Genomic DNA, 9,859 nt, shown 5'->3' on the forward strand with positions numbered 1-9,859 from the left:
CAAAGCGGGCAGGACTCAGTCACCCTGCAGCCCTGCTGGTGGCATTGCCAACCCACCAAGTCCACTTGTGCGGGTACCATGTGTACCCTGCCTGTTTACGGGAGCCTCCACGGGGGAGGAGGAGCTTCCTTTGAACGAGCTGGGGGAACCTGGCCATTCAAGGCAGTTCTAGAACTGGTAGGGCCAAAGGTGGGTCTGCAGATTACTCTAGAGACAGGGGTTCAGCCTGGGGCCCAACTTGAGAAGGAAGAAGCAGGCAGGACGGACTGGCCTTTCCCCAACGGCACAGCAAAGGACAGCCCCCAACCCAAGCTGTTATCAAACAAGCAGAGTCCCTGCCTGCGTAGTGTTATTCACTGACCTCAGCTGCCTTCAGAGTAGACTCATGCCCAGGCTAAGGCCCTTCATCCCACCTTCTGCTCACTCCTTTCATGAGCTCTCCTCCTCCCTTCAGGCCATGTGCTCCTCTCTCCACCCCTGGTTGTAAGTGAAAAATTGAGTAGCCTGCCAAATCAAAGCTGTTCGGAGCTAGGACTCTGGTTGTCTGTCTGTAGCTTCAGTTTCACATCAATGTTGGTTCTCCCGGTTATCTGCTCCCACCAGCTCCCTGCACACATCACGTACCCCAGGGAGTCACTCACCTGCTGGTCACACCCACCCCGGGACAGCGCTACTCCGCACCCCCCCCCATTGCACAAACTTAGTCACACCTAGTTGCACACACTAGTTGGCAACAATTGGTTACAGAATCACAGCAGCACACACACACACACACACACCCCGTCACCCCCAGCTGCACATGCTCTGTTTCCATCAATCAGCCGCACATGCCCAGTCTCTTGGTTGCACACATTCTCTGACACACTCGTTGGCACACCCCGTGGATGCCTGCAAAGCTCGCAGGGCACACCTCCCTCTCAGCCTGGGGTCTCTCCTGGGACGGAACACTGTTAGGAGGTGGAAAGGTGACTTGCTGATAGCGGCCATGGATTGTGAGTGCAGAGGTGCCCCCCACCCCGGGGAAACTCAGGGCGGTAATTCTCCCTCCAGCATATTGCTCCCCACTCGTGAGTCTGCATCCATCCCGGGAGCCCCCACCTTTCTTCACTTCCAGTCCCAGGGGCCACTCCTTTGGGAGAAGTGGCCGGTGGACCCACTAAGGGTCAGGCTGCAGCTCCCTGAGGCCTGCTGACTTCTGGCCAAGGAGTCCTGCACATGAGCAAGCACAGTTCTACATTCCAGCCCTGCACCCAGCACCCAGCACCCAGCAATTCCAGCGGCTGCTCGCATCATCTCCATGCCAGCCCCACTCTCCACCTGACATCAGCAGCCTCCTATATGCTGGCCCTCCTGACCCCACTCCTCCCCCACCCCCATCTCTTCACCTTCTCCGTTCTGGGCCCCTTACCCAGACACTCCTCCTGGGCTCCCTTATACCCCGTCCCTGGTGTGACTGTTTGGAGGAGTATCTGCAGTCTCAGCACAAACCACTTTCTGGGCCCCAAGAAAGAGGGCTTGGTTGTGGGGGTAGGGAGCAAAGCCAAGGCGCCTCTGGGTTCACGTGGCTGAGGACATGCAGGACGGGGTGAGTGGACTTCCCTGGACCCCGAGGCTCAGAAGGGTGGGGAGGAGGGGGTCCCCGCGACGACCGGCAGGGGCGGAGGGGAGGCGCGCGGCCCCAGCCCGTCCCTTTCAGGGGGGACTCATGCATCAAACTTCAATTTTCCGGACGATTGAATTAGTGATTTTTTTTCTCCTGAACTAAAATACACTTAAGTCTTTGGGATTAATTACCACGTTCTGGTCCCTCAGACTGGAGTATTACTTATCGGAGCTGCGTCTGACACCGGCCCGACACCTCGTAAAATAAGGAACTGCGCCTCCCGGCCTCACCCGGCGCCGACCACCCGGCCGCGCCGGGCCGGACCGGGCCGGGCGGGGCCGGGAAAGGCAGAGCAGGGAAAGCCGAGACGCCGGCCTGCGCCGTGGGGCCCGGCCCAGCCAGGCCGCGCGCCGCGGGGTCCTAGGCAGGGAGAGCAGAGACCGCCCGCGTCCTGGAGCTTGGCAAGCCGGGCGGATGCCCCGCACCAAACAGGGAAGGAAGAGGCAAAGCCAGGCCGTTTCCCCCGCGCGGCCAGGAATCGAAAGTGGGTCGTCAGAGAGGCCAGAGTCCGCAGGGAACCTCCCTGCCACCGCCCCGGGCGCGGAAGGAACTCCGGCCAAAGGGCGGGTGGCCCAGAGGGTCCCGAGCTTTAACGAGTCTCGCCCCGAGAATGGGCGCAGGGCCCCCAGTCCCTCGCGCCATCCACGCCACACTCACACGTACACTCATAAGCGGGGAACACCACGGAAGGCGCGCGGCCCGCGCCCTCGGAGCGCACGCAGGCGGTGCACAAGGCTCGGCGGTCGCCCCCAACGCAGGCGGGTTGGCGGCCGCTAAGAGGCCCAGGGCCGCGCTGGGATTCCAGGCCCTCTCACACCGCAGGTCCCGGTGGTAGCGCCCGAAGCGCGGCCAAGGCCATCCGAGCGCTCCTGTCAGAGCCAGAAGAGCTGAGGAGAGAGGGTCGGAGTCCAGGCCTCCTGACTCCTAGCCCCTCGCTGCCGCCTACAGTAGCCCTGCCCACGGCGCTGCCGCCTCCAGGCGCTAAGGGGCCGGGACACTACCCCACACGGCGGTGCTCGGTCGGACGGAGACTGGCCCGAACGGCCACGCGTGCTGGCCTGCTGGCAGCCGGGCTCCGGAAGCCCACAGGCAGCCTGGCGGAGGCTTTCCAACCAGCAGAGCCCAGGAGACTAATGGGGGATCGGAATTCGCTCCCCAAACTGTGCGGGACCCAACGGGCGCCGCGCTTTCCCCAGGCGTCCTCCGCTCGGCTCAGCCCAGGGCTTGGGCGTGCGCCTCTCTCCGCTTCCCACCGACGACCGTCTGGTCCTTCCTTTGCCCGCCCTTCTTTCTGACCTCTAGAAACAACGAATTCCTTCTCATCTTTAAAGGCCTGGGTCTAGTGCCACCTCCTCCGCGAAGCCCCCACCGGCCCGAGCCCAGAGCCGGCTCTCGGAGTTCTGCAAAGGGCATCTCCCTGCCCCACCGCCCAGGCCTCCTGATAGCGCCAGGGGGGGTGCGATGGGGCTCCTCAGCTAGACTGGGAGCTCCTTGTGGGCAGGAACTGGGTCTGATTCGGTTCCATTTCCCCAGCCCCCAGCGCGGCCTGGCGCAGAAAAGACGCACAATAAACATTTGCTGAACCGAATGGATTTTTCCCTTTATTTTATTAATCCTTCCCCTTCCTTCTTTCCTTCTTTCTTTTCCTCCTTCCTTCCTCCCTCGTTATTTTTTATTTCTTGGTTATATTCAATTGTCATGTTTTTCAGGCTCATTAAATCCATTTAGAGACAAAAGAATAAAAGGCAGAAGGGGAAGGAGGGGGAGGAGGAAAGGGGGAGGGGAGGGGAGGGGAGGCCGGAGAAGCAAACAAATAACCCGCTTTAACTAGACGGGCGGATAAATGGCCCCGTTTCTCCTCAGCCCCGATGCGCCTGCTTAGCTGCGCGCCCCGCGGGCGCCGCAGCTCGGGTGGGCTCAGCCCCGGGGCCGCCGCCCCCAGCCCGGAGGGACCCAGCAGGGCCCGGCCTGGGGCCGCGAAGCAGCGAGCGGCCGAAGGTGCCAGGGCCGCTTCATTGGGATTCATGGGCGTGTTGGGCGGGCGGCCCCGGGCTCCGGGCGCAGGGCGGGGGCCGGGCGGGGGCCGGGCGGGGGCGGGGGTGCGCACGGCGGGCGCAGATGCCCGGGTGACCGCCGCGCCGCGGTCCCCGCGCCGCCTTTGTGCCGGGGAGGCGCGCGCGGGGACCTAATCCATCAAATTGTCTACAAATTGTGAAGAAAATTCAAAAACCATATGGTCGCCAGCGCCGGCGCGCTCTGGGCTGCGGAGGGCCGCGGCCGCGCCCGCACCCGGAGCCGCGGGGGGCTGGGCCCGGCTATTGTCGCCTGTCAGCGGCCGCCCGGGTCCATTCGTCCCGGCCTTCATGGTCCGCGCTCCGAATTACAGACCCATCCATCCTGAGAGAGGGCGATTTATGTCGCCCGGGAGGAACCGGCCGCACGCCCGCCTGGCTGCCCCGCCGCCTCTCCTCCTTTCGTTCTCTCCTCTCTCTTCTCCCCCTTTCCCATTCCCTTCCCATTCCCTTCTTCTCCGTCTCAATCTCTCAGTCTCTGCCCATGCGAAGCTTTTTCTCTTTCTCCTCCCGACCCGGCCCCCCGCCGCTGCCCCTGTCTCCGAGGCTCCTGCTTTCTTGCTCTGCTTTTGGAGTGTCTTTCTGTGCTCCTTTTTCTGTTTCTGTCTCTTAGTTTCCTCCTGGACACGCACGCTCCCGACTCAGGCCCCGGGGCCCCATCGCCTGCCCGAGACCAGATGCGCATTTCTCACATCAATTTTGCGGAGAAAGAGAGCCTAGCGGCCCGGAGGCGGGACCCTTCTTTGGTGACAGCGGCCACTCGCCAGCCCAGCGACAACAAAAGCCCAGAGAGAAACCCGCTCTGTCCGGAAAAGTGAAAGCTGCCTGCGTCCCTGCCCCAGCCGCCCTGGGGGCGCTGGGATCCCAGAGAGTCCTGGGGGATTGACGTCTGTGCCCCCAGCTGAGTTTGCAGGGCCCAGAATTTTTGAAGGTTGCCAGAAATTCACCCCAACTGTCAGAGCTTCAGGCTCACCACCTCCCTGTGCGAGTGTGCGCGATTCAGCTTGCCCTTGGTGCCGCCGGCCTCATTTCCCCCACACCCCCGCCAAGGGCAAGGCCCTCCGGCGGAACCAAAACTTGGGAGCCCTCGGGCTGCACCCTGCTGCCCACTGAGCTATACCTGAGATACACAGGACGCTTAGCCCGCGGCCCGCAGAACGCGGGAAGAATGCCCTGGAGTGGGCGTGGGATGCACGGAAAGCAGGGCTAGTCCTCCCACCTACCCACCGTTTTCCCCCAAATTAACTTCCCATTCACGACGCCCCCAATGTATGCACTCTTTCTCCCAGCAATGCACACGCCGCACTTTTTACCCCGACCTGGCGAAGACCGCTGCTCTCGCCCCCATCCCCAATTTGGTAGCTGCCGAGTTTCCGAGCCGGAAGCACCCTCTCCTCCCGCTTTTCCCCCGCACCCCTTATCCTCGCCCCTGCCCGGAAACTCCTCCAAATCTCCCAAGGCCAGGGCAGCCGGAAGCGAGCAGCGGCGAGACACTGAGCCTGCCACGGCTTCCCTGAATAGGGCCCACTCATTCAGACACGGTCACCGCCGGTTCTAGTAAAATGGCAAAGACTTTATTTATCGGAGAAAGAGGCCTTGGGTACAGTCCTGGGCGGAGAGGGCAGGGCAGGAGCAGGGAAGGGGCACGCGGGACCCACCCTCATCGAGTCACCCCTTGTCTGGGCAAGTGGAGCCAGGAGCAGGGCGTTGGAGACTGCAGTCAGACCCAGAGCTGTGGAGGAGGTGGGGCGAGGGCTTCGGGTGGCCTCCTCTCAGGCTCTGTCACATGCAAAAAAATTCTAAAAAGAGTAAAAAATAATTCTAGGGCTTTGGGTTCCGTTTTAGTTGGTTGATTGGTTGGATTTCTCCCTGCTTTGTCCTGAAGACCCGGACCCCAGCAGTCAATCCAAGGAAACCGAGAGAGGGTCAGGAGGAATCTTAAAAATAGCGTTAGTGGGGATCGGGAGGCAGAAATGGCATCGAAAACAGACTTCTGCGGACTGGAGGGTAGGGGGGAGAAAAGATCGATTTGAAACTTGCAAGTCAGGCCCCGGCTGTCCTCCTCAGCCCCTTCCCACGCCGGGGGGAAAAGGGCCGAAGGAAATAAAAGAAGTCAACTGCAGTAGGCCTAGGGAGGCGAGGAGGAAGAGGGCCAGTGCATTCGCCACATGCAGAGAAAAATCAAAACAGTCGGGGTGGGCCCCTCCTCCAGACCGTGGGATTCAGGGTTCGTTACCCTCGATAGTGCCTCGCCCTCAGCAAACCCAGCAGCCCGAGAGCTTGGAAAACATGGAAATCTCCGAGATTTAAAAAACTAAAAGAAAGAAAGAAAAAAGTCAGGCCGAGGTCGGAAGAATCCGCTATATAAGTTTAAATATTTATACAGGAGCCATACAGAATTGCACGGCGAGGGCTCCCGGGGCTGCGGAGGCCGCACGCGGCGGCCGGCCCCGCCGGCCAGCCCGGGTTTATTGCTTCGAGAGGGAGGAGGCGGCTGCCGGGAGCTGAGTCCGGGCCGGGGACTGGGGGGAGAAGGCGGGAGTTGCAGAGGAGGTCCCAGCTCCCCTCGGCTGTCCGGCTGTCCGGGAAGCGGCGGGCGTACTGGCGCTTAGGGGCCCGGCCCGGCGGAAGATCCCGGGAGCCGCTCAATCGTCCACGTCGATCTCTTCGTCTTCCTCGTCCTCTGAGCAGTCCTGGCTGCTGGCCGGCTGGTCCGTGAGCGGGGAGGCAGGAGAGAGCTGCAGGGGCCCGGCGCCCGGGGCCTGCGGGGCGCCTGGAGGGAGCGCCGGAGAGCCAGGCCTCGACTTGGCCCTGCCGCAGCCACCGCCACCGCCGCCCGCGGCCTCCGAGTTCTGCTCCAGTTCCGCCAGCGTCACGATGTCCATCTGCCCGCTGGGGCCCAGTTTCTTGGCGGACTCCACGTCGGCCTTCATCTCCTCTAGGTCCCGCTTGAGCTTGGCGCGTCGATTCTGAAACCAGGTGATGACCTGAGCGTTGGTGAGGCCCAGCTGCTGCGCGATTTGATCGCGATCGGCTGGTGACAGGTACTTCTGGTAGAGGAAGCGCTTCTCCAACTCGTAGATCTGGTGGTTGGTGAAGGCTGTTCGCGACTTTCGCCGCTTCTTGGGTGTCTGCCGCTGCCCGAAGATGGTCATCCCGTCTCGGCCTGCGAGGAAACCATAGGATAGGCTTGCGCCAGGGGAGAGGAGACCACACCCCGGCTCTAGTTCACCCCACCCAGGCCCGTCCTGCCTGAGGTCTGCTGCAGTTCCCTTCTCGGATCTGATTCGGCCTCCCTCCCGGACTAGGGCAAGACTCGCTTAAGGCAAACCTCCTTTCCCCAGACACTGTCTACGGGAAGTCTCTAGGAGAAATTGTTTGTCTCTGCTCCCCACCTAAGAGTTGATTTGAAAGACCGGAGGTCGCTAGAGCACAACGGAGCCAGACAGGGACGCCCTGACTGCCGGGTAAATGTTGGTTCTATGCTTCTTCCCAATCACCCCCACTCTCCCCGAACCCAAAAAGTCCTCCTAGTTGAAAGGCTCTCCGTTCTCCAACCCAGCAACAGGGCGAGGAGCGCCCAGGCCACTGGGAACCGGAGGGAGCCAAGCAGAGCAGGCAAATTGCGGAAAGGTCTTGGGTTCCCGCCACCCCTCCTGGGTCACTGGACTCTGGCCTATCCAGAGGTCCCTAGAAAATAGGTTTTGGGTCCTGTCCCACTCATTTCCACTCCCAGCGGCAGCGGCTTGGGCTGGAGGGCCCTGACGGCAGGCGCGGGAGGAGGCGGCAAGAGGCACAGGGCACAAAGAGTGGGGCACAGGGAGCTGGGCGTGGGGTGCTGGGCGCAGGGGAACCCAGCGGCGGCGCCTACCTTCGGCTGCCTGCAGGACGCTGACCTCCAGCCCCTTAAAGGTCTTGCTGGCGAGCTCCTCCAGTGCGCACAGCGGCGAGGTCTGCGAGAGCAGCGCGCGGCCCGCCAGGGGCAAGCCGCCCGGCGCGTGCTTGTCCGCGGCCGCCAGCAGGTGCGCCGCCCCGCACAGCGAGTAACTTCTCCGCACAGACGGCTTGTTGAGGATGTCCTCAATGCTGAACGGAGTCAGCGGCTTGTTGGAGTTGGCAGGAGGCGGCAGGTGATCCAGCGGGCTGCGCCGCCGCTCTTCCCCCGGCGCCGCCTTGCCATCCTCCTTGGAAGTCATCTCGGCCTCTTTTGGGGGCCCGGCCGGGGCGGCTCGGGCCGCGGGGACCCAGCCCGCGGGCAGCTCGGGCGCCGGGCGGCGCGGGTGGGCGGCAGCGGCGGGTGGGAAGGAGGCCGCGCCGGGCCAGGCGCGGGGCCGGGCGTGGGGCCGGTTAGCGCAGCGGCAGAGGCGAGCAGAGCCGCACGGGGCCCCGGGAGGAGGGCGCTGACGCGGGCGCCGCGGCCGCCGCCGGGGCTTCCAGCAATCCGGGGCTGGAGCCGGGGCGCGCCGCGCGGGGCTCCAGTTTCGCCAGCCCCGGTGCTATTTAAAGGTGTCAGGTGGCTCCGCGGCGGCTCCTGGCCCCGGGTCCTGGCGGCGACAGTTGGAAAAGCCGAGGCGAGGGCGCCGATCCCGTACTGCGAGGGGAGGCGGAGAGATGGGGCAATTGACTATTGCTAACAAGTTAGCCTTGATCGAGGAGTAATCAATTATCTGCAACGGCACTTCTCTATTTCTCCTTTCTCCCTTTCTCCTCTCTTCTTTCTCTCTGTTCTCTCTCCTCCTGTTCTCTCTTTCCCTCCCTCTCTCTTCTCTTCTCTGCTCCCCCCGTCTCTCTCCTTCTCTCCCTCTCTCTCGCCCTCTCTTTCACTCTCTGTCTGTCCAATGCAGGCGGCTCTAAGTTGGGAAGCTCATTAATTAGCGGGCCGGGGGTAGGAGGAGCCGGCTGGAATTAGCCTGCCTAATGCGCCTGTCAGTCCGGGCGCTGCGCCGCGCTCGGCCCGAGCTGTTTGTAAATTACATTAGCGGCGCCTTTATTGCACCCGAACCTCGGGCGACTCAAAAGCCGCCGCCCCCACCCCAAACTGCGAGCCTCGCTCCCGGCGCACCCGCCTCCCGCCGGCCTGGCTGCGCTGGTAGCGCTGGCCCGGAGGTCTCAGGCTCTCCGACCCGGGATTTGGCGCCCGAGAAGGGCGGCGTGAGCCCAGCCGGAGAGGGACGCGGCCGCCGCGCGGGCCAGGTAAGACCAGGAGTCTGGGTGGGCCGCGTCGCTGACCAGTGCAGACTTTGCTGAGCTGAGATCAAGGACCCAGCGTCCCTACCACTGTCGGTCACCCCCGGCCTTGGTCCATGCGCCTGGGAAGAGGGAATCTGCAGCTTCCAGGCTGGCCCGCGGGAGGTCCGCGCGGGTGCTGCAGCCCTGGGTGAGGCGACACCGGACCGGGGTGGAGGACCCCAGGGGTTGGGGGAGGGGGTCAGCCAGAGGACTCAGTCTTCCCCAGCCGAGAGACGGAGGAGGAGTTATTGGTGGCTCCAGGCACCTCTTCCCCGGCCTGAGCCCGATGCGACAACCTTACCTCTTCCGGCAGTCTTGCACACTCCTCGGGCCACGGTTCTCCCGGCCGGCTGGGGCCACGGGCCCGCCTGGTGACCGACCGGCGCCCGACCGGGCAACCGGGCCGGTTGCCTGGGCTAACGGGGTCGGCTCGGGGCCTCCCCGCTGAGCTCTGCCCAGGCCCCGGCCGGGGCCCCGCTGCCGGCCCCGCCCAGCCCAGCGCCGGGCTCCAGTACACCGCCCGACTCCAGCTGTTCCGGATGCGGGGCGGGGGCCCGGAGGGGGCCGGGCCACGGCTGGGGCTGCGCTCCCAGGAACCCGCAGGGAAGCCGGGTTCGAGTCAGACTGGGGGCTGGGAACCCTACGGCCCTGACTCCTGTACATCAGGCAAGCGTTTGTGCGCATCGGTATTTGAATGTGTTTACATTTTTAAATATATACATTTGTGTGGGGTTCTCGATGCGTATATTTGTGTAAACATATGTAACCTGTGGGTATTTGGGCGTGTTTGGATCCTACCTATGTCTTTCATTCCCCCAGAGGCACCCCAAGAGGCTGTACCCCCAGGCTCTTTTTATTCGGTTCCTTCCCTTGGTTTGTAAGGGGCATTGGCCCC

The 9,859-nt window shown here is 63.3% G+C and overlaps 1 protein-coding gene across 1 annotated transcript; it reads right to left on the minus strand.

The window, feature by feature from the left end:
* Nucleotides 1-5,271: 5,271 nt before the first annotated feature.
* Nucleotides 5,272-7,980, minus strand: LBX1 (ladybird homeobox 1). Its single transcript, XM_059395917.1, has 2 exons — nt 7,607-7,980; nt 5,272-6,901 (listed from the first exon to the last, which is right to left on the minus strand). Exons 1-2 carry the CDS (start codon nt 7,929-7,931, stop codon nt 6,381-6,383), a joined length of 846 nt encoding a protein of 281 aa, XP_059251900.1. The 5' UTR covers nt 7,932-7,980; the 3' UTR covers nt 5,272-6,380.
* Nucleotides 7,981-9,859: the final 1,879 nt, after the last annotated feature.

The sequence above is a fragment of the Mustela nigripes genome, chromosome 4, assembly GCF_022355385.1.
Source record: "Mustela nigripes isolate SB6536 chromosome 4, MUSNIG.SB6536, whole genome shotgun sequence".
In the NCBI taxonomy this organism is placed as follows: domain Eukaryota; kingdom Metazoa; phylum Chordata; class Mammalia; order Carnivora; family Mustelidae; genus Mustela; species Mustela nigripes.